Source organism: Saccostrea cucullata, unplaced genomic scaffold (assembly GCF_032062105.1).
Source record: "Saccostrea cucullata isolate Sc308-1 unplaced genomic scaffold, CSIRO_AGI_Scuc_v1 ctg2771, whole genome shotgun sequence".
NCBI classification, from domain to species: domain Eukaryota; kingdom Metazoa; phylum Mollusca; class Bivalvia; order Ostreida; family Ostreidae; genus Saccostrea; species Saccostrea cuccullata.
Window position 1 is genome coordinate 31,938 of NW_026921614.1, and position 25,332 is coordinate 57,269.

The 25,332-nt window shown below is 35.3% G+C and overlaps 1 protein-coding gene and 1 long non-coding RNA gene across 2 annotated transcripts; one reads left to right on the forward strand and one right to left on the reverse strand.

Moving 5' to 3' along the window:
- The first annotated feature begins 389 nt into the window (after positions 1–389).
- LOC134260430 (uncharacterized) lies at positions 390–3,978 on the forward strand. Its single transcript, XR_009990545.1, has 3 exons — positions 390–598; positions 1,105–1,370; positions 3,784–3,978. It is a non-coding gene; the product is annotated as an uncharacterized LOC134260430 (long non-coding RNA).
- A 4,269-nt stretch (positions 3,979–8,247) lies between these two features.
- On the reverse strand, positions 8,248–25,259 carry LOC134260432 (integrator complex subunit 2-like). Its single transcript, XM_062742992.1, has 21 exons — positions 24,931–25,259; positions 24,696–24,834; positions 22,219–22,435; positions 21,889–22,019; positions 21,483–21,668; positions 19,766–19,935; positions 19,455–19,580; positions 19,296–19,367; positions 18,805–18,919; positions 16,111–16,179; positions 15,855–15,989; positions 15,272–15,572; positions 14,985–15,111; positions 14,360–14,493; positions 13,989–14,190; positions 12,033–12,161; positions 11,144–11,369; positions 10,741–10,851; positions 9,451–9,558; positions 9,018–9,123; positions 8,248–8,606 (listed from the first exon to the last, which is right to left on the reverse strand). The coding sequence occupies exons 1-21, from the start codon at positions 25,206–25,208 to the stop codon at positions 8,272–8,274; spliced, it is 3,417 nt and encodes a 1,138-aa protein (XP_062598976.1). The 5' UTR covers positions 25,209–25,259; the 3' UTR covers positions 8,248–8,271.
- Between the last annotated feature and the right edge of the window lie 73 nt (positions 25,260–25,332).

Consider the following 25,332-nt stretch of genomic DNA (forward strand, 5'->3'; position numbering starts at 1 on the left):
GATGGTCAATTTTCTATAAATTTATTAAAAATCAAGAAAAACAGCTAAAAAGTCAGGAATTTACTAAAATGTGGCCAAAATCAACAAAAAGTGGCAAATATTGGGGAAAATGGGTGTTTTACTCACAAAATGGGTGTTTTACCCATAATCTGGCGAGTTTACCCAGAAAAAGGATGGGGACCCAAAATCACTGGGTTTGTAAAGGCATCAGCCTACCCAAACCAATGGTACAAAATGTACCTATGGGTAGAGTACCAGTCTGATGGGCACTGAAGGCACCATGCCTGGTTGAGCAGCGCAAGCACTACTTACGAATTTCTCTCAGAGCGTCTGTTATATACCTTTTGGTTGATAGGTGCGAAATACTCCACGCGCGAATAACGTGCGGTGCCGCCATTATTCGCGCGACATTTGTCAACAACTTTGCACCAAGTAAACAAGGCTCTAAAAAGTATTACAAACGCTGCAAAAGGATGAATTATTGGTTGGGAATTACTTTGGAGATGATGCCAAGTGTATTTAGAGTTACATGAGTCGAATAACAATGCCAGGCGGCCATTTGTCATTACGATAGGATTAATCAATGGAGGAAATTCGGGTTTGTACTATACAACCAAACAATATTCATGAAATAAACATATACGATGAATTATAAAGCACATATTAATAACATACAATTATTGGTGATATTCTCATGATATCTACAAATAAAATTACGACAGACAGATTTTATATCTAAGGCATAAATTGGATTGATCCAATTTTGTGGGTTGTTTTGGGTAAGGGGAAAATCTGTAACACAGCCCCCCTTCCACGAAAACATTCGTCCCGAATGTTGGATCGTTTTATCATATCTCATTTTAGTGACTAGTTTTCATGGGGATATCGCCATGTAAGTGAAACATAGTCAATGAGTAAAGTTTTCAATAAACATAATCATGGGCCACAAGAATACATATACAAATATCATTATCAATAAATACAATGTGGTCAACAAGTTATAATCATAGGCATAAATAACAATATTATGGATAACATCGATTAGCAATACTTAACCTTTTACAAAAAGATTATATAAAACAGTGTTTTTTTTTTTTATCACAGTTCATCACTTCCTGGATCCACTGAAATGGAAAAGTCACGACAGGGACGAATCACAAATCTGCAAATCTGCACACCACAAGTATTCTGATTTCATCCAAATCACATTTTTATACAGTTAACACAGTTACATAATATATTCCTTCAAAATGTCCAAAAGGTCCAGCACACGTGACGACACATCCATTTGTTACGAATTCAGCATCACGGGGAAATGGTCAGGATCCATATCCGGAATTACATCACTCGACCTGGAAGGATTCCTCAAGGTATGAACTAGGGATGGCTGTAGGGTACAGCATAGATGATTTTTCTACATCACTCTGTCCTTGAGAGGGTATAGTGTCTAACGCACTATTAGCATTATCAGCATCAAGGATAAATAATCCTTCATGGTTAGGGTAGGATGAGGCAGGGGAACTTGTTAGAGCTCTTTTGAGTTTGTCATAAGCTACATGACAATTTTCATTCAATTGAAACTCTTGTTTTGATTCATTTGCAATTTCTTCGGGTAGTTTCTCAATATTAGAACATGGCAAGTGGTCTAGAAATTGGGGTTTGAGCTCTGGGCTAGGAGCATCAAGAGTTTGGGTATTGTTTAGGTCTTCCCATTTATCTAGTACTTTGTCAACACATTTGACTGTGGCGTTTATGGTATTTTCATCAAAATTGCTACTTTCGTCTTTCAAATTCATGTGACAAACTGTGACTTCTCTGTCTACAGTTTCAGGGGTTTGGGGAATCATCAATTCATTTTTTTCAACAAAACTTGGGATAGGTTCTATTATTTCAACCTCATCCTTAAATAAAGGGTTATCTACCCTTGCAGGAACAACATATTCACAATGGGGAGGATTTCCAATATCCTCAGCAAGACTTATCTTGCCACAAGACACAACTTTTACACAAGATTTACTAAAGCAGGGAATGTCTAGACCCTGTACCTTTAGTTTCATCTGTTTTATGAAAAATTCACATGAATTCTTGGTCATAAAATCAAATCCCAATATGCATGGGTTTTGTATATCAGCCACAAGTACTTTATGGGTAACTTGAACATTTTCAAGTGATATTTTGATTAAGCATTCTCCCTTAACTGGGATTGCATCACCACTTGCAGATGTAAGTTTGATAGATACGGGGGTAATTTGGGGCTTTTCCTCAGTATCTATACTTTCAAAGAATTGGGTACTGACAATAGTCATACTAGTACCCGTATCAACTAGTATATTTGTCTCTTTATTTCCAATTTTTCCAATTACGTGAATTCCATCATTTCCCTCATTTATATCTCTCACTAAAATTTCTTTGGGGGTAGGTGTATTACAACCAGAGATTTCTTTATCAGATTTCTCATCTGTTTTATTTTCAATATTGGGTTTGGGCTTTAGTGAGAGTGGTTGAGCCATATTTAATGGCAAGTGTTGGGGCCTGGCCCTTGATCCTGTCGACTTCCGACCCCCGAATTCGACTCTGGGCAGTTTCCCTGTCCTTGAGGTCGGAAAGGATTTTGTTTTGGTTTTTTGGGGTATTTGCTCCCTTTGTTTGAATTTCCTTGGTAGGGTGGACCCTGGGGTCTTGGTTCATAATTTGTGGGTCTATGCCCTTCATATTCAGGTCTGACTGGGTTTTCATACAAGCCCATATTGTAATAATTTTCATAGGGGGTTTGCCCAAAATTATGGGTCGGCCTTGGACCATTTCTTATAAGGGCTCTGATTTCTTGGGTAAGGGATTGTATGTCATCCCGCAAGTTTTGATTATCTTGTTTTAATGATGAAATAGGGTCAGTGTCACGAATGACATTGACAGTTTTATTTCTCTGGGCATCTGCCAATCTATAAGTTTCTAATCGAATGGCCAAAATTTCTGCTTCGTTTATGTCTTTTGGTTTAGCTTCCCTCAACCTTAATCGCATATCTGGGTCTGGTAGGGCATCAATAAATTGATCGAGTGCCAGAATGCTTATAATGGTTGGGTCAGCTGTTGGGTATGCTTGACGGGTCAATTTTTTAATAGATTGGGCCAATTCGGGTAATGATTCATTTGTACCCCTGGTTTTGGTTTTGAGTTGGGCACGGTACATTTCAGATCTCTCAATGGAGCCATATCTTCTGTTTAGGGTTTTTACAAGGGAGTTAAAATCTCTTCTCTGATTTTCATTTAATTCGCTCAGTAGGGCACGGGCACCACCCGTAAGGCTACTGGCAAGGTACAGAGATTTTGTTTTATAATCCCACCAATGCAAGTCAACTAAAATTTCAAATTGGGCGAGGTACTCGTCAAAGTCCTCTGAGCCATCAAATGTTTGGGGTTTTATTGTTACATGGTTTTTTGGTGTACATGGGTAAGGCATTCTGTTTTCATTCCTGTTTATTTCAGGTAATGGGGAATAATAGGTACCCGACATTGTACCGGGGTTATATTCCCTTTGCCCATAAACTGGATTTGAATGATTGCGGGGATAAAAATCATCATAAGAATTGACTGGATGAATGGGTCTGGGTATAACATTTGGAAAATGATTATTGTCTCCCCTATCTTGAATAGGGCTCTTAATTTCTTTTTCCAAATTGCCAACATGCTCTCTCAACCTTTGGTACTCATTTGTCATGCCCAACAATTGTTGGTTTACATTTTGCATGATAGACATGATAGCGTCTAATTGCTTTTCATTCACAGGTTGGGCTATATCTGATGCCTTTGATGGAGAAGGAGGATTTGAAACGGGTGTGGCCAGCCTATCATTCTCCAAGTTGTTAGGTGAAGATGGACGGGACTTAAAAGTTACTTCAAAACTTTCTTCTAATTCCATCTTGTACAAAAATGGGTACAGTTCAAAAAAATGTATTGAATCAATAAAATTTTACCTAAGTAAAAAAATGTTTTTATCTATTTCTTAATTATGGGTAAACAAAAATAAGATAAGAGAAAATCCCACTTCTGACACCAGTTGTAACGTTTCTGGGTGTAGTGGTGGTCTTTGAATACTTTGTACTCTTTTACCACTCTATGGTTTACCCCGTTACAGAAATTATATGTGGGTCTCTTATTTCTGAAATTTACCCAATAATAAGAAAAGATGGTCAATTTTCTATAAATTTATTAAAAATCAAGAAAAACAGCTAAAAAGTCAGGAATTTACTAAAATGTGGCCAAAATCAACAAAAAGTGGCAAATATTGGGGAAAATGGGTGTTTTACTCACAAAATGGGTGTTTTACCCATAATCTGGCGAGTTTACCCAGAAAAAGGATGGGGACCCAAAATCACTGGGTTTGTAAAGGCATCAGCCTACCCAAACCAATGGTACAAAATGTACCTATGGGTAGAGTACCAGTCTGATGGGCACTGAAGGCACCATGCCTGGTTGAGCAGCGCAAGCACTACTTACGAATTTCTCTCAGAGCGTCTGTTATATACCTTTTGGTTGATAGGTGCGAAATACTCCACGCGCGAATAACGTGCGGTGCCGCCATTATTCGCGCGACATTTGTCAACAACTTTGCACCAAGTAAACAAGGCTCTAAAAAGTATTACAAACGCTGCAAAAGGATGAATTATTGGTTGGGAATTACTTTGGAGATGATGCCAAGTGTATTTAGAGTTACATGAGTCGAATAACAATGCCAGGCGGCCATTTGTCATTACGATAGGATTAATCAATGGAGGAAATTCGGGTTTGTACTATACAACCAAACAATATTCATGAAATAAACATATACGATGAATTATAAAGCACATATTAATAACATACAATTATTGGTGATATTCTCATGATATCTACAAATAAAATTACGACAGACAGATTTTATATCTAAGGCATAAATTGGATTGATCCAATTTTGTGGGTTGTTTTGGGTAAGGGGAAAATCTGTAACATTAGTCTGTTTGCAAGATACAGCAATGATACTCAAAAAATATATCATGGTTTTTAATTAAATCTCCCAAAAAAATTGATTGCTTGACCTGGAAATATTCAATTTTGTGGTACAGGTAAATGGAGGATTGAATTTTTAATCAGATATTGCACAGATTGTTTAGATAAGAAAACAAAACTAGAAGGGAACTGTCCTAAAATTATCTATGCTCCATGGTCAAACCAGGAAAAAGGCTCTCTGTCATGAAAATTTTCATAATTCATGGCCCTTATGTTGTGGAAATGTAATAAATGCTTGGAGTTGTATCACCTCTGGTTAAAAACAGCAATAGTGATTCCAATATATTCTAACCAAAAGGTTGTCCAGTCCACACTGGTTAATGCATAAAAACAATATTTTCCCCAGAGGGGGGGGGGGTTTGACAAGTGCACCCTTCAATCTCTAATCATGAACTTAACTTCATGCAGAGATTACACCAAGTCCTTTAATGTATTTTTATTCCTAAGTATCTTATTTATAACATCAAAGGTTAAATCTGGTAACAAAAACATGATAAACCAGCTAAAACAATATACTTCCTGTCCAAAAAAAGACAAAAAACCACAAAAAAAGCTTACCTAAGTCTTACTGCACCTGATGTCAGCCTAAATCTACAGTATGTCTATCAACAGTGTAACTGGAAGGGATCATAAACAATTCACATGCTACTTGTCAGCAACATGTGACAAAAATTACAGCACATTTTAACATCTAGCTGCTGTCAATTTGGAATATTTAATTAGCTGCACATTACTCCAGGGCATTTGTTTTATAAAGGTATAACAATCCTGGCGATACAAATTTAATATGACCAAGTTTTTACATTCAAAAACTTTAAAATATGCAATCCTAATTTGATTTTAAAAATAGTATTAAGAGCTATTTGTAGACACAAGATGGATTTAAAGAAGAAAGTATTGAAGTAAATTGTTCATTTGTTGTAGATTTTCATTTATAAATTGCATACAAGCTTATAAAACAATGCAGAATATCAGTTCAAACTCTTCTCACTCTACGTATTAATGCTTCAAATTTATTAATATATAATAGAAAATTTTTTTAATTCATCTGCATTTTGTTTAAACCTGCATGTACTCATAGATGTATAAAGACATACAACTCTAGATAAATGTAACTTATATACTGTACATGTGCTAAAAAAAAGTGGGCTACATATTCAAGAATGCGCTGCCTAATACGTGAATACCGCTAAGAAATCATTTCCAAATACAAAACAAGGCAGGAACATGTGTAGCCCTAATTCATGATTACGCTAAAAACTCTATACCCCTTGATTCAGCTAAATTTTGAATATGCCAATTCATGTACATGTACAGTATCTTTACCATCTTAATAGTTTGCTGATTTGAAATGATAATCACACACACATGTAATTTTCTGGTTATTTATTTCAATCAATTTGTGCAAAATTTAATATTAGAATTTTGTTCATGCTCAAATTTTTACAAACGTAAAATTATATTTTAAAAAATGAAGTTCAAATTTAAACAAACTCAAAACTATTACCCTGTCAACTTTCAAAGATGACAATTGGCAAAGAAAATACATGAGCAAAGATCCCAGGAGTAAATTTGCTGACCTTTTTAGCTAGCCCTGTAATTTTCCAGTATAAGAGACAAAAGCATAGCCGTACAACATACTAGTATATACATGTATATATATACAGAAGTTTTACACTCTAGTTAGGTATCATGTAGACTTTGTTGCTTATCACCCTAAAACAAAAGTATTTACACCTCATCGGACCTTATTTCTCACTATGTGTGCATCATACCAAATCTCAACTGCAGAGAAACGGAGGCATGGTGATAAAACACCGACAATGTTATCTAGTGGGGCTTATTGCAATTAACTTCTCATCAATTTGTCTCCTTTTTTGGATTTTTATGTGGACAAGAATTAGCTTTTATTGGATAATTGACTGACTTGTATTTAGAGGCCTAAATAGGATTACTTTCATGTTTACAAGGAAAATTAATATAAAATCAATAAGTTCATTATAAACTATTTTGGTAATTTTTTATAACTAAATCTTCATATAAGGAGTTAAAACATCTGACCTCATTTTCTCCTTGATTTCATAGAAGTCAATCAAAACTGTGCAACAATACACAAAATGCTGATACATGTATGTACTTACAAAACGTATACTAAGTTTCTGTTCCATGAAAGATGTAAAGATCAAGGGAGTTGGCAAAGCATCTGCTTGCCAATAGTAAAATACATACAAAATCTACCAATAGTGTTACTTATACATGTACTAAAATATTAATCAGAACTAACAAAAAAAATCATCTACAGTCATGTTTAATGATAATGGATAGGTGAAAAACATTTAATTTCTAATGAAAATATTAGTGCATGAGTAATTGGTATATTAAGGCACAGCTCCTCATAACCCAAATCTCTCAAAAAATAGTGCTTGCAATATTTTCCAACTTGAAATCCATCCCCCCACCTTTCAAAAATAAAAATTACCTGTACATTAAAACCTTCAATTACTATATCAATAAATTATCCTGACAAATTTTGCAACATGCAATTACACTGCAAGAATTGACAGGAACAAGCAACAGCAAATTTAGACAAATGAATGTCCTGATTACTTGTCTTATAACTTGACATAGATCTATCGTTCATTATTTTTCCACTCACCATTTTCAATCGCCCCTTTTCCCGTGATCCGATCTGCTACTTATGGCAGGTCGCTTGTCAAACATCAGTCATGCATAGGTGATCACTTCCTAACGATTGCAGCCTTCGTTAAGGGTCTCCACTTCTTAGTACTTGACTTTATTCCATTACACTTAATTACTTCACTTCCTCGACACTTCAGATAAACATCCCCACTGACACATTTAATATTTCCTCCCCTTTCTTAAAATGGAGATAGGTAAAATGCCATCTGACCCCAAATTAAAAAAACAGGTTACAAATTACTATAATTCATATAAGTGGCCAGAAATAATTTTGCAAGGTAATAAACATGTTATTGATCACTTTATCACATTTAGATAAGATGTGCCATATATAGAAAAGGGGAAATAAAGAACAGAATTTAAATTGAATTTCAATAAATAGGTTTTAAAAAATCACATTGAAAAAATTAGGTAGTTATCGAAAATTCCACTTATATAAAAAAGTTATATTTGTGTTTTTATAAAAATTTAAAAGAGTATTATTTCATGCATTTTATTTTTTTCAAAAAATATATATCTCATTTTTTGTCATCATGCATAAATATTTTTTGTAACAAGTGATTTGACGATGACACGAGCAAATGTTTGTTGCACCACGCGATAGAGAGTCCGATACTTAATGGCCAGCTCCTGTTTAGGAGTGTCTATTTTTAGCTTCTTTTTGAGCGGCACATATGACCTGTCTAGGTCTGAGAGTTCCGATTCCAGTAAGTTACTAGCAGCCGTCAGGTGTGACATACAAACTCGGCCAATCTGATGGAGGAATGACGTCACATCCTCACACAGCGGGGGGAAAGCTTGACACACCTTAGTTAGGCATGGAACAGTCTCAAGGAAAAAATTCACTCTCTCTGTGTTCTCCAACACTGAAAATAATTTCAGACTCATTAAAAGTTTTACATTATCGCCTTCAAATCAAGATTATCAATTACTTTACAAATTAGACATAAGTATATTAGGATTAATTTCATGTTGATTTTGCTTAACAACCCTTTCATTACAGTGTATCAGCAACACAATACAATGTCTTCAAAAATAAAAAAAGAAAAAAAAACTTAATAGAGTAAAATACACTTCTAACAAAAAGCCAGGTATGGCTGATTTTGAATTTATTATAAACAATAATTCAATATACCTATTAAATGTTTATAATATACATATGTATTTTAAAGTCATTGTGAATAAAAAAAAAATTCACTGTGCCATCAAATCAAAGTTAACATGTTTACTATATAAGCATGTATTACTGTAATACAATTAAAGTCAGCTGACCTCACCTCCAATCATAGTGAACATGACATTAATACAGAGCTTGGCCACACTGAGAGATCGGGGTAGGGCATACTGACAACACAGGTGGGACATCAGTTTGATGGCAAAGATCTAACAAAACAAATTAATGAAGGCAGTGAAAATCAATCAAAATTAATCAATACTGTATTAGGTACATGAAGTTTAATGAAGTACATCATACAAAGAAAAAAAGTTGTTACAATTCCGATCAATATTAGCTCTAACATGCAAGATCTGTTCTTTAAATAAAAACTTGAGCAATTAATTTCTGAAATATGATTTAATTAACCAAATTAAAGCATTCATAATGCAAGATACAAGGTCACATAACAGTTTTATCCTATTCGATCCCAGGAATAAATTTATAGATAAGAGCAATAATGAAAGTTTAAGCATGTAGGGTGTTCTCAAACTGACCTGTTTTTCTGCCTGTGGTTGACTTAAGATCTCGGGAATATAATCCAGACAGATGTGTATGGAAGGAATCCCTGTCGTCGTCACCGGTAATAGTGTGTCGGGGTAGCCCTGAAAATAATAGATACCTTGGTATTCATAAAATATGATAACTATTAGAGTTGTTCCCCCTGTAAAGCATTCCAGGAAAGAATGTCTAATGAAGTTATAAAGTCTATATACTATGTTGATAATTCTTAGGGATGTCAACGAGTACCCGGTTAACCGGGTACTCGATCGAACGTCCGAGTATCGAATACTAAAATCGGTACTCGGTTACTCGGATGTATATTTTTAAATATTTCTAAGCATATTTATTAATGCATTAAAATATCGGTTTAAACGTAAAATGTTCATTGCACTTGTACATACAGTAAATAGGGTTTCCTGAGCCTCTAAATGACCGTTATCGCCTGTGGCAGTGTTTATACAGTAATTACCGTGACCACGCACCTACTTCCTACCTGGCTTTTCTCACCTTCGATTGTCTTCTACCCGTGCAGTGTATGTTTAGTTTGCTCTAATTATCTTTTTTCATTAAACATCGTTTAAGTTCTATTATGTTTAAATAAATTAGATAAATTTGTTAATTCTCCAGAAGCCGTAGATTCCCGGGGAAAGAGACAGACGATATTGCACGCGCGATTGTTGAAATGGATGCGTTTGATTACGTGCCAATTAATGCAAATGGTTGAATACAAAGGTTTTAAAAATCTTATGTCCATCGTTGCACCAAACTACAACATACCGTCTCGTAATTTTAATGAAATCAATGATCGAAAAGTGTACGAAGATCGTAAATTCGCTCTGTTAGAACTTGATCAAGTTGATACTGTACAAGGTAGCTCTGACGACTTATCACTTGGACATCAAACGCATTGATAGAGTTACATTACAATTAGGAAACAGATTATTTTTTTTTTTAAACAAAACCACTGCATGTGAGCCATTTATGATTTTATTTCTCGTATTTATCTGATAAATAAATTGGACTTAAAAAAAATGTTAGATTAAATTTCGTCGGGCACAAAGTTGTCATAATTGTTACAACATATTTACAGGTAAACCTCCCATGTGGTTTTATATCAATGTTTTACAGTTATCAATTAACTTGTACATATTTATTTAGACTTTTACTGAGTACCCGGGTACTCGATCGGAAAAACGTCCGAGTAACCGAATAACAAAAATTGACCGATTTGACATCCCTAATAATTCTATTTTATTTTGAATATCAAAGTAGAGGAGACTTACCTGGAAGTGGACAAGCTTGGCAAGGTGGGGTTCTGTGATGAAGAGTTGGTGTATAAAGGAACAGATGATACACTGAATCTCACGACAGTTGTTCAACAGACTCTCCTGTCCCTACAAAAAAGATATCAAAGGAAAATTTTTTTCCCAACCATTCTATATGAAAAGAAAAAAATTCATGTATCTAAAATATCAATCTGAATTGCCCTTTACTTCAGTAAATGTTTTTAACTTGAATTTGAAGTACTTAATATCACTGGAAAATACTAGATTGACACTTATGGCAAATTTTAATACCCCGGTAGATAAATGAACAAGTAAATAAGTAAGTGCTGTCCATATTTTATAAATATTATTTGTGTTTTTAGTACCAACTTAACATGTGAAGGACTTGATCAGGCTTTACCTCCCTTTGCTCCTCCTGGGTGGGGAGACAACTCTCAAGTAGTATCTGTATAATGGCACTCTCCTGGGCGGCTATCAGGGCGTTTTTCAGGTCCAGCCTCTCCCTCTCTACCTGGGCCGCATTCTCCATAATTGGATTCGACAGCATGTGATTGTGTAGGTAGACTCGACTGGCTTGGAGATAGGCTGACAAAACACGTAACAGGATGTCTAGTATCGGAGGGCACCTGTAAATAAAGCAAATAGTATACAATCATTTAATGCCTGAGCGGTCAATAGACCAGAATATTTTCCCGAGGTGCAGGGAACAGCTCAGTGTGTTTTATTGCCCTCAGCCAGCGGCCTCGGGCAATAGAACACATTGAGCTGTTCCCTGCACCGAGGGAAAAATTTTCTGGTCTATTGACTGTTCAGGCATTAAATAATTGTTTTATTATTACGTAATTCAATATTTTTTTTTTTTTTTTTTTCAATAAATTTTGTTGTTTTATTATAAATTAAATATTTATATCACCAGTCAACAGATCGGTTTGAAAAGATAAGAAAAACTGAAAACACATACAGAATAGATGAAAATATTAAACCTATAATAAAACAACAAAATTCACTTTATTAGGTAATAAATTCAACTATAACAAAACTCATAACAGGATGTCTAATATAGGAGGGCACCTGTAAATAAAGAAATAGACTCAACTACAACAAAACATGTGACAGGATATCTAATATAGGAGGGCACCTGTAAAAGTAACAAATAGGCTCAGTGAAATGAACACAGAGACACTGTTCATCACACCTGAGTATTATCAGTGGGTCTACAGTGATGTCATTACCTGAAGACATGTTCATCACACCAGAATATTATCACTGGGCTACAGTGATGTCATTACCTGAAGACGCGCTCATCACACCTGAGTATTATCAGTGGGTCTACAGTGATGTCATTTTCTGTGTATGGAGTCACCTGGAATGTTGTTCTCTCTGACAGTCGCAGGGAATTCACAGTGGACAGTCTTAAACTGATAACAGAAAATAATAAAATGAAGACAACTGTTAAAGTGATTTTTATCAATTTTCTAAATACTTAGTAATTCATAATTTTTTTTATAAATATGTATTTTTAATTTCACATTCAAAGATGGAAATAAGGAAAGAAATCTCAATTACATGAGTTTGTATAGTACACTGTATACATATATTAAACAAGAGGCCCACGGGCCTTATAGGTCACCTGAGCATTATGCAACAATTTTCCAGTTATTGAATTTGATTCATGTTTTAAGCCAGATGCTATATGGCATTCACAATTTTGAAAGAGGCACCATTGATCATCATAACAATACACTTAGCAGTTGCTTAGCTTGGTTACTGAATACCCATACGCAGGGTAGGGGAACAATATTGCATTTCAACTAATCAGTAATATTCAGCAATAATCAGAAGTGCACCTAACACTGTGACATAAACCCCTGACCCTAGGTCCACACATTGCACAAATTTTTTAAAGGAACCCTTAAAATTGCCTATCCAAAAAAAAAAATAAATGTTATATAAATATAAAGGAGCAGATTTCAAACAATTAATTCATTTTCAGTATATAAGTAGAGCCCCCCCCCCCACCCCTGACCCTGGGGCCTTGAATTCAGATTTCTGCAAGAGTAGGGCCCTTGCTCATCATAACTATAAAAAGTAGTTCATCTGCTTCATACCCAGAGACAGAGAAGAAAATTTTCAAAGATTTAATGCATTTTCACTATATAATCAATAGAGCCTCGCCCTAACACCAGAGCCCCTGACCCTTAATTTTAGAAGAGGCATTCTTGCTCATCATAACTATGTACTTAGTTAGTTTATTTAATACCTAGGAGCAGAGAAGAAGATTTTCAAAGAATTCATTTTGGTTGAGGCACTCTTGCTTATCATAACTATGCACTTAGTTAGTTTATTTGATACCTAGGAGCAGAGAAGAAGATTTTCAAAGAATTCATGTATTTTCACTATATAATCAATAGAGCCCCCCCCCCACTAACACCAGAACCCTTGACCCTGGGGCTATAAAATTCACAATTTGGGTAAAAGCACTCTTGCTCATCATAACTATGCACTTAGTTAGTTTATTTAATACAAAGGGGCAGAGAAGAAGATTTTCAAAGAAATCATGTATTTTCACTATATATAATCAATAGAGCCCCACCCTAACACCAGAACCCCTGACCCTGGGGCCATAAAATTCACAATTTTGGTAGAGGCACTCTTGCTCATCATAACTATGTACTTAGTTGGTTTATTTAATACCCAGGAGCAGAGAAGAAGATTTTCAAAGAAATAATGCATTTTCACTATATACTTATTTAGCCCCGCCCTAGCACTAGAACCCCTGACCCCAGGGCCATGAATTTCACAGTTTTAGTAGAGGACTCAATGCTGATTACAATCATGCAAACAGTTTGACTGCTTGATGTCCAGGAGTAAAGAAGAAGATTTTTAAAGATTGCATTAATTTTAGTGGTTTTGGCCCCATCCCTCAGGCCCCAGGGGAGCAGGGATCATGAAATTCATAATTTTTGTTCCCCTTCACCCATAGATGCTTTGTGCCAAATTTGGTTGAAATTGGTTCAGTGGTTGCAGAGAAGAAGCTGAAAATGTTCAAATGTTAACACACGACGCACGACGGACGACGACGGACGAAAACGGATAGCAATAGGTCACCTGAGTTTACTCAGGTGACCTAAAAAAATTGCTGATCACCCCATATCTTTGCATGTAACTAGTACAAAAAAGGAAGAACCATAATCATTCACAATTTTCAATCACTGCCATTTACTCATAAGTTATTAGAGTCTTACCTTCGTGGAGATACACCATGAAGAAGGAACCAGACTTTTTTGATCAGGTCCACTATTTTCCTGGGCACCACCTCATCCAGCATGATGGGAAGAGAGGAAACCACGGGCTCAGCAAACTGTAACAAGTCTGGGGCGGACATCTTCAGCATTGCCTGCAGCTGGGAGATCATCTTCATTGGACAGGTAGTTAGATTCCTCAGTGCTGTAAACAGAGGAAATTTAAATCAATATTTTGACCTCTTTTCAAACTGCAAACCATCTTCCCAACGGAACCAAACTCTAATGCTAGTTTATTTTATATATAATATCCTTCTTTTTAGCAGATAGACAATGCTGGCCTACAACACACATGAGTTGCACCCAGATCTTACCATCATTGAAGTTATCAATGGTGCAGGGCATATTGTACATGACTGAGGTCTCTGCCACTAGAGATTCTCTGATCAGTTTCTCCTCCAACCAGTCCTCAACGACACACAGGTGTGGATAGTGGGTCACCAGTAACCTATTAATAGACAGATAAACATCACACAATTCTACCAAACACAGGTGTGGATAGTGGGTCACCAGCAACCTATAAATAGACAGATAAACATCACACAATTCTACCAAACACAGGTGTGGATAGTGGGTCACCAGTAACCTATAAATAGAGTGATATTAATCTATCAAACACAGGTGTGGATAGTGGGTCACCAGTAACCTATAAATAAAGAGGATATCTCTAGGGTCAAACTTAAAGCAGACTGGGCCCAAACAAAGGACAGGCAACCCTGCGCATGAGAATTCTACACAATGATGTATTTTACTAGCATAACATCACTGAACACTATATACCTAATCAATTGGTAATAACTGCATGAAATTGTTAAGTTAAATGGAATATCTTTCTCTCACACTCTGCAAAGGAGAGACTGTGATCCAAAAGAGTTTTTGCAGACTTAAATGAGTAACTCTTCGGTATATACATGTATGTGACAAGTATCAGTGGCTTACTTAAGGAGTGGTGAGAATAAGCCGGCATACTGCTCCTGCTCTCTCTGAGCTGTCTGTAACAGGAAGTTGATGGGAATCTGGGCCAGCAGGGTGTCATGGTAGGACTTCACCTTCCTGTTGGACATCACTGAAAACAGAAGAAAACCTTATACATTAAACATGTAAAGTCAGAAAAAGGTTCTCCTACATCATTTATTATTTCTATATAATACATATAATTCCATAGGTCAGAATTTTTGAGAAATACAGGTGATATAATTTTTCAGAATAAAGAGTCCATATCTTACCAAGAGTTTTCATGTGTGTTAATACAATGTCTTCATAATGGAGTAAATAGTAAAGTATGAGTAGCTGGGGAGCCAGTTCTGATTTTGAATTTGAATTTGATGACTCCTCTCCTTCTGATTTCGACCAATGAAATACTGAGGATTTGTAAACATTGAGTATTTCCTCCTCTGTGATTGGTTCATTTAGATGATCAGTCTTGGTGCTTTTGATGACAGTGGAGGTGACATAAACATCAATAAGGGAGGTAACTAGTGGATGCAGTGGAGTAGAACAGTTACAGATCTGCTGATATATCCAATCCTACAATGGAAAGAAATTATAAATGGAAGAAATAAGACCACACAATAAAACACTGCTTAACAATTGTCATCAATGTATGATCTATGTATTGTTAAACAAGGCAAAGTCACATCAAGGTACAAAATATGACCAGTCAGCATTGACCTTACTGATGGACTTTCTGTATATCTGGGAGTGATATTGGAAGAAAATGAAATTTGAAATCTTCTAACCTGGTACTTTGAATAGATACATATCTTGATAATTTCAGAAAAAACTGACTTGGTTGCTTTGTTATCATACCTTTATTGGTACTTTGTGTTTGGAAAAGGAGCGGCTCTTCAGAAGTTGATAAATGCTGTTGATGGGAAGGTAACCTGTCATGTTTGCGTTTAGTCCTGGTGTCACTGGTACCTTCACCGCATGAGACGTTATCACCTACAAATACACAGGTACAACAGCATTAATTTACACTATCAAAGAAATCTTAACATCACATCAGAACAAGGTGACTACTGTAATTTTCTTATAAAATCCGTGGTGAACATTTTACTCTTACCTGCTCTGTAAAGATCTCATAAATAAATATCTGCCTTATTCTAGCCAGTGCATTAGCCTTCACCAGATTCTGAAACGAACCAAATACATGTATACATTTCATGTATATCATATACAGTGGCTTCCACTTAATCCGATAGCGGTTAAACGAATATTTCGGCTATTCCAATATAATATCAGAGCACAAAACCATTTCTTATATATTTATTAATAATTTCACCTGATATTCTGATAAGAAAATATCAGAATTTCGTTTTATCTGATACAAAAATTTGACCATCATAGCATATTTTGATAATTATGACCTTGTTCACACCTCTAACTTCCCTAGTGAAGCCTTTGTTTACACTGTCTGACACCTTCAGTACGATAATGAGGGGATTAGTTACGGCTGAACGCACGCAGTCACCTTACCTGTGTTAATAATTGGCACACTAGATTGATATGTTTTGATACAGTTATGATGATCAGCTTGGGTTTAAATTACTTTTCAGTGATGTACTCGATAATTATGATAATTGTTTGCAATTTTTTCCAAAGCTAGATTTTAATTATTTAACGTATTACCGTAATTTACGGAATATAGGTCGATACTTTTTTTCTCAGAACCGCTGGGGTCGACCAATATTCAGAATTCGACCTATTTAAGGCTCAAGTTTACGAAAAATGTCCCCAAATCAGTAAAATTTACGTCAATTTCAAAGCAAATCTGTGCCCCTTTCATAACTTTTTTGATTATTTTTCGCAAAAAAAAAAATTAATGCCCCGGTAAACAATAACATATTTATTCCAAAACTTTCTTACAAAATAAATTCCATTAATTATCCGTTGATGAGAAAGGAAAACAACATTGCTTCACCTATTAAATAATTCCTAAACGTATTACCCATTAACATCATGCGGTATCCATCTTGTGAAGCTAGGAAGTCGCGATCGTGAACTAAAAGTAAAACCGCAACCGTATCAAAATTTAAAATACGGAAAATTTTCACGATCAAAACTATAGTGTTTTTACCATTTATTAGTAGCGATAAATTGAAATAGTATATTAAATATTTTTTATTGTCTTATGTTTATTTAAATGTAAAATGAGTGAAATAATTTGTTGCCATTATTAAAAGCTTCGTACACCAGAAGTACATTGAACTACCGCCCGGTATACAAAGATTGGCTTCTAACAGAATTTTAATTGTCTGACAGATAAAGGGATTTACACTGTGTACGCAAAGGTGTTAAACAACACCTGTGTTATTTAATTAATTGCCTGCGGGGCATGATTAAGAAACCCACGTGCCATAATAGGGTATTAGTGTTACACTTCATTGAACCAACAAAGCCGTGAAATTCATGTTGACACTCAAATTGTGAATGTACTCTCAATTAAATTTATAAATTAAACTTATATATGATTTAATGTGATTTCAATTCTTTACTGAACATTGCTTTATATATACATTCATTGGTCATTTGCGTCATTTAGCCAATCCCTGGAGTAGAAAAATAACAATGGCGGATATCGAAGTAATTGTCGTCCACCGGTAAATACTGTCTGAGTGAATAAAATTTATTAGGAATGTGTCCAAGTTATTCTGAAATCGGAATTGCTATTCTTTGGCCTCGGGTATTTCCCGAATTATAGCTGTAAAAAAAAAATAATGTATTTACGTGTTATTTATGCCTCTGATTTAACAACAGTGTGAAACTATGGAGGCATTGATTGATTGAACACGCAAGTTGGAGAAAAATAAGTAGTAACACAATTCAAAGGAGTTTTAACTATATTTTTTAAAAAACTTTATTTAAATGCTGTACTCATTAAAATACCTGTTTATTTTCTTGATACGTTCATGTCACGGAATAACCCCGGTAATTTGAGGGTTTTACCTGTTCTGATACGTTGTATCTGCGTAAGAATCTTTAGAAAACGGGAAAGAAAGCCTCGTCCTATATAGTAAGTTCGCCCTATCTTAGGATTTTTCAAAAATTAAGGCTAAAAATGAGCCTTTCGACCTATATACCCCATCGACCTATAATCCAAAAATTACGGTAGCTTGTGTGTGACTATTTGCTGGGACATTGAAATACATCAAAGTAACAGGACTATTGACTTGAGAATTGTCACAAACAGTATGAAATACATAACCATATTAAAGAAACAAATAAAACAAAACAATTTAATTTTCTTGTTTAATATTACTGTACTATTTATCCGGGGAAAAAATAAATTACGGAATAAAGTCTAGCATTTAGACTACTTCCATTTCCAAAATGGCGGACATCGAAGAAGGAATGTAAGCATGTGCTGATTAAAGATGGCAATAACTATTAAAAATCAATTTTTATAAGTCATTTTATTAGAAAAATTTTATCACATTAAATTAATAAGTAAATTTAACAATATAATTTAGGAGAATCGCCAGGTAAAGTAATGAAACAAAACGAAAGTGCAAGTTTGAAATTTGCTACGATGTAATTTCAATACATGTAGCTCTATACATCTTTGTTTGGACTTGAAATGGAGCAATCGGCTATTCGAATATTCGGCTATACTGATAACAGAAGGCTGACAAATTTACTATTGGATTAAGCGGGATCCACTGTACTTCAAATACTGGTATGTCTAAAGACTCAGAAATAGCTGAATTAAATGAAGTGAAGAAAATTAAAGTCTGTGACTTTCTTAATTAAAATTTACCTTTAACCCTAATGTAAGATACACAAGATCAGATATTGCTGTCATGTTGTTGCTATGGAAATGGATGGCAATCAGGAACAACATTTCACCAAAGGAACAGGCACTGGAGACCTCACTAGAAGTTCACATAATATAGCTGTTACTTACTAGAAGTTCACAGTAAGATACATTATCTTAATTGTTACTTCTCTTGTATCATCTGTTTCAGTAATATATACACATTGCATAACTATAGACTCCACCTCAATGCCATCAGTAGCTAAGCATGGAACTTTTTTTAACATTCCCTTTAAGTCTTTCATTCACAATATTGTGAGCCAGATTTCATTTATAAAAAAAAATCTTAATTGTATGTTAATCAAATCAACACAATTACAAAGTTCCTTTTGGGCAGTAATTTTTATTATATACATTATGAATTTGAAATACATGTACAATGTAGAAGATCAGAAGCTACTGCTAGCATAAAACATTAAGATTTCTGTACTTACAGCTTGAATTCCTTCTCCATCAGAAGAGACCACTTAATCCAATCTATAGCCACCTTCTCTTGATCATTGCTCCTGTGACAAAAAGTATTGCAGGTGTGTATTTATTTACAGTTTTAATGTGTTTACTTCATGAAACATTAACATAACATTAATTCTTACCCTAACAGATATGGACAAGCTATCAGCATGCACAATCCAAGGGAGACAAATCTAGCACCGGCTTTGCTTAAAGGAGGTCTAGATGTGATTAATCTAAGCAAAATCTTCATTTCTTCATCTGTAAATCTAAACAGAAATTACAGAGTTGATCTCAGATGTATACACAACAAGTAGTTTATGCATTTTTCAGGTTCTAATCATAGAGTTTTCAGCCAATGTACTTTAAATCGGATCTTTTTATGTTGTGCTAATTTTACACTACTTATTATCACTAATGATACAAAAGTATCATAATCCATATAAAAATTTACTTAAATGCAGCCATGCTCTTGAGTGCACAGTAGAGACGTATGAAGGCACTAGCTTTGATGGCCTGGGACTCTGATATCGTGCCTCCACCGTCAGGCAATATTGAAATCATTTGTTCCAGCAGGCACAGTCTCAAACTTTGTAACTGGGTCACTGAGGCATCTCTTTTCAACTGAAATCAATAATTTGAACTTGTGCACATGTAAATCTTAGATGTTTCTTTCCTGCATAAGAAATTCTAGAATATGTCCTGACTTTTGTCAAAAGTAAATATCAAAGTCAAAATAAGAGGCCCATGGGCCACATCGCTCACTGTTCTTTACCAGATTTCCCCCTTGTAATACATAATGCATCCCCACCCTACCCCACTGATCATAATTTAGACATTTTGAAATCTACACTACCCCAGGATCCTTCCATGTGCACATAAGTTTCAGTTTTTCTGGCCCAGTGGTTCTTGAGAAGAAGATTTTCAAAGATTTTTCCTATATATTTCTATGTAAAACTTTGATTCCCCATTGTGGCCCTACCCTTCCCCCGGGGGTCATGATTTGAACAATTTAGAATCTACACTACCCCAGGATGCTTCCACATAAGTTTCGGCTTTTCTGGCCCAGTGGTTCTAGAGAAGAAGATTTTCAAAGATTTTTCCTATATATTTCTATGTAAAACTTTGATTCCCCATTGTGGCCCTACCCTTCCCCCGGGGGTCATGATTTGAACAATTTAGAATCTACACTACCCCAGGATGCTTCCACATAAGTTTCAGCTTTTCTGGCCCAGTGGTTCTAGAGAAGAAGATTTTCAAAGATTTTTCCTATATATTTCTATGTAAAACTTTGATTCCCCATTGTGGCCCCGCCCTTTCCCCGGGGGTCATGATTTTTACAATTTAGAATTTACACTACCCCAGAATGCTTCCACATAAGTTTCAGCTTTTCTGGCCCAGTGGTTCTTGAGAAGAAGATTTTCAAAGATTTTTCCTATATATTTCTATGTAAAAATTTGATTTCCCATTGTGGCCCCACCCTTCCCCCGGGAGTCATGATTTTTACAATTTAGAATCTACACTATCCCAGGATGCTTCCACATAAGTTTCAGCTTTTCTGGCCCAGTGGTTCTTGAGAAGAAGATTTTTTAATGACACCACCCTATTTTCGTCTTTTCTTGATTATCTCCCCTTGTGAGGGGACTTGGCCCTTTATTTTAACAATTTAAATTCCCCTTCACCCAAGGATGCTTTGTACCAAGTTTGGTCAAAATTGGCCCAGTGGTTCTTGAGAAGAAGTCGAAAATGTGAAAAGTTTACGGACGGACAGACGGACGGACGGACGGACGACGGACGACGGACAAAATGTGATCAGAAAAGCTCACTTGAGCCTTCGGCTCAGGTGAGCTAAAAAAAATTAATCAATTTTGCTGTCATACAAATGTATTAATGTTTTAAGGACTCGCTTATGAATCAGACGTTAAAGAATTGGACCAAAATCCAACTTTTAGGAGAGTAAAATATATATTAAAACTTTCTGAAATTATGTTCATTACATGTAAAAAACATAATATGAATAAGAAGAGAGTATACATGTACACCATAGATGTTTAACAAAAATTTTACACAGACATGAAAGGAAAATGCTGGTCATAAAATTGAAAGTCTGACAGTAAAAGTATCTATTGTGTAATTTGATCTTAGTTAACACATTTATATTTTATAATTACCTTTTGGCCAATTTTAACGTATTGTGAGAACCAGTCCTTAACATTTGTATTGTTGCCTAGCAACATTCCACTGACAAATCCTACAACGTCTGTGTTTGAGTCTCCAGAAATTTCTGATGGGGGTTTGTCTTTATTCATTTCCAAGGTCAAGGCCATAGCTAATCCTGGCATCTTGCAATTCTCTACCTGAAATAATGAGTAAATAAGATTCTAAAATGAATTCCATTTTTAAACATCACAATGATCAGTATACTGGAACATTACACATTTGTAATTTATTTGTACTCTCAAACACATGTACAGTTTTACTGCTTCCCATTAGAAATGGGATTGGACACAAGACCCACTACCTAGAACATTCTAAACAATCTAATGATCTAATGGTGACTCGCTGATAAGAACTTACGCAGAGGGCTCTGATGTTGTACATTTCTTTTGGGTTCATCCTGGCCAGAGCGAGGAGCACTGCCATTCTCCGCTGTCCCCCGACCGTCTCCTCATCCTGTCTGTCACCGTTAGTCACCAGACTAGTACACACTGCAATAACAGACAATGTCAAGTAATATCAAACAAAGTGAATGGAATAAGAGTAACTGTAGAATCATTCCTATACATTGAATTTTATGGCAAATCTAGTATTTTCACCAAAAAAAGATTCTCAAAATATCTGTCTAAATTTCAATTCAACACTGATAGCTACAATTCCTTCTCAGATTGCTTTAATGTCAGAAATTACCCTCTTTGTAGCAGTCTGGAGAATTTGCCACCAGACGACACAGCATCCAGTCTCCATTAGGAACATGGAGAAGGGTTTCTGAAACCTCCGTGATTGGCAACAGGGCAGGTAACTCAGCCTGGGCTATGCAGAGTACATCTGACACTTCCTCCAGATACACTAGACTCTCAAACAATTCACTACTCTTCTGGTAAAACTCGGTTTTTGATTCTCTGACCTACAGGTGGTATGATTTTACAGACAAATAAATCTTACAATTAAAGACAGGACTTGGAGTGATGATTGTCAATTGAAAAGGTACGTCATTCAACAACTTGTTTATGCAATCACAGAGAGTAAAATGTCAACATACACTTTTTTTTAATATCTCAAACTCAGCAGTGTTTAACTACTTTGGCAAATCCCTGGTTTCTAACAAATCAATAATCAGATGCATTTTGTTAGTGAATTCATTTAAAAAGGTCCCTATACTAGGCCAAAATAAAATTATAGTTTGTTTGGAATTGCCGCCCGCCTCATTGAAATACCCCCCGCTCAAAAAATTTTATTGGCAAAATATTGACAATATTATTTTTTTTTACCGTTTTATCATCTAACATTGTTTATTACAAGTTCGTTCGTCGAAAAAGCTTTTTAAAGTCGGGTTTGAGCTCCAGCGTTTTTTCTTTATATAACTGGTACCGATAAAGTGCACCATTCCCAATGCCAAAACGTTAATTTTTCCCAATTTTGTGACCAAAAATTCCCTATTCAACTGTGAAGCAGCAGACTATCACGACATCATATTTCTTTTTAAATGAAACAATGTACAAATTGACTAATTGTTTCACTTCTGCTTAAATCGAAAGTAGAGAAAGTCGTAATTTGGCGGGACCTGTGGAGTAAACAGCGTAGTATCTATACATTTTGACAAATTGAAAGCATGGAAATGTGGAAAACATGGGACATTGATAAAAAATGCAATAAGTTCTTGTTGCTTATTCTTCAAAACACGTAGTAATGGGTTATTTAGTTGGAATAAGCACAAAATACGTTTTATTTGATTAAAGGAGAGAAAATTTTCATTGTTCTTCTTTGATGTTATTTTTCTCAATTGAACCAGTACCGGACCTTTCCCAATAGGTGGAAAAAAAATCGCTGCTCTCATTAATTTAACAACACCAGTCAATAAAACGCTTTCTTCATAGTATTGATGATATAGCGATTATAGGTGGTGATTTGACAAACTGAAAGCCGCCAAAATGTCAGACCAGGTTGGGTCAGTGGATGTGCATTCGAGCGTTGAAGAGCAGAACATTTATGCATCTCCATAAAAATAAAAGGTGAATAAAAAATTAAATGGAATGGTACACCGATACCTGGAAAAAGCTGTTGTAATAGATTGCACGTTGAACTTGATAGGCTTAGTCCGTTTTTTAGATCCCATGCAGTTAAAAAAATACATGGATCAGATTATATCTGTTATCCCAAATACTAAAGGAAAAATGTTGTCTGTCAGTATGACAAGTCCTTGAAACGTAATGTTAAAACTGAATCATGGTGCACGCTCTAGAACATATCAAGCACCCGTTCCTGCTTTTCCACAAAACACCCTGGTAACTATTCTTAAGAAATTTTGTGTGGTTCACACTGTTTGTAAGGGTTGTCTTAACAAAGGGCTAAATTTCAAGAGAAATGCTATGATTTATTGATTTAGACTGATAAAATTATTGTTTAATTTTTTTTTTAAATAAACTGGAACGTTTGATGCTGAAATTTGACTGTTATTAAATGAGCAGATCTAAATAAGATTGAATATTTTAGTACTGTTCTGTAGATATAATTTTTCAAAATCAAAACAAAAATAATATTAATGAAATAAAAGAGGAAAATTAATAAAAATCACAAATGTTCATTGAGATTTTCATTTCTTATCATTTAGCTTCAATTTAAAAAAAAAAAGAATATGCCTCCCTCCCTCCTGGGTCTGAAAACCCCCAGGCGGCAATTCCAAACAAACAATTTTTTAAGGATGGCCCTACGGAAGCGTATTAGGACCGCAGCAGTATCTTATCTTTTATTAATTTGTTTTAACAAATTATCAATTTGTTATAAAAAAATAACAATTTGTTATAAAAGATTTGTAATTTGTTATAACAAATTAATAATTTGTTATAACAAATAAAAAAGATACTGCTGCGGACCTAATACGCTTCCGTACCATATTGCCCACCAAAATCAAGTTGGAGAGGAGAAATGCATAAAAAAAATATGTCTGGAGTCTCTGGACTGGGAATTGAACCTGGAACCCCTATATCACAAGTCAGGTGCTCTTCTACTGAGCTACCCAGTTCAATATCTACAGTCCATGTAGCCCAAACTTCTACATCAGTGCATGCAATAATGATATGTAAAATTGTTTTTGTAACAATCATTATTTGGAGAAGAAACATTTAATTATGATTAACATAACCACAGGCAGGCTATAGTTGTACTACCTGAGAAGCGACAAAGAGTAGTTCACTCAGTAACAATCTTAGTCTCCGAGGTGGATCGCTCCTCTCAAACTCCAGAGCTACTCCGTTCTGTAGCTGAGATATCAGGATACTTTCTGTCTGATTTCCCCCAAGTTTTGTTCTGCAAATACAATTTTTAACATTACATGATCTATTTAAACTTCTTGATGTGAAAGGGGTCATTGGTCATATAACTAGCAAAGAAAAATCATCCAACCTCAGTTGCTGTTCTTTGTTTACATCTTGTTCCAATGCGTGAAAATCTATGGAGAGTAATGCAACAATGCTGTTCACAACCTCGATGCCGGAGAGAATTTTTAGAACATCTTTTTTGGCTGTTGCCCATGATTCACTTTCATCCAATGGTTTGCAAAGAGCCATGCGAACTAAACATGGTAACACTGGACGCAGGTCCTTCTCCCGTAGTTTATTCAAAGTAGAGACATCAACATTTTGCATGGCCTGAAAAACCCTACTTTCAACAAACTCCCGCATCCTTCGTTTTATTCTAAAACCCGTCTGGTTATTGAGTTTTGTCTGCTAACCATGGGCGCCGCCATTTTTCGTAGTGCAAAAAGTCAAAAAAAAAAAAACGTAAACACGGATATTAACGGAATCT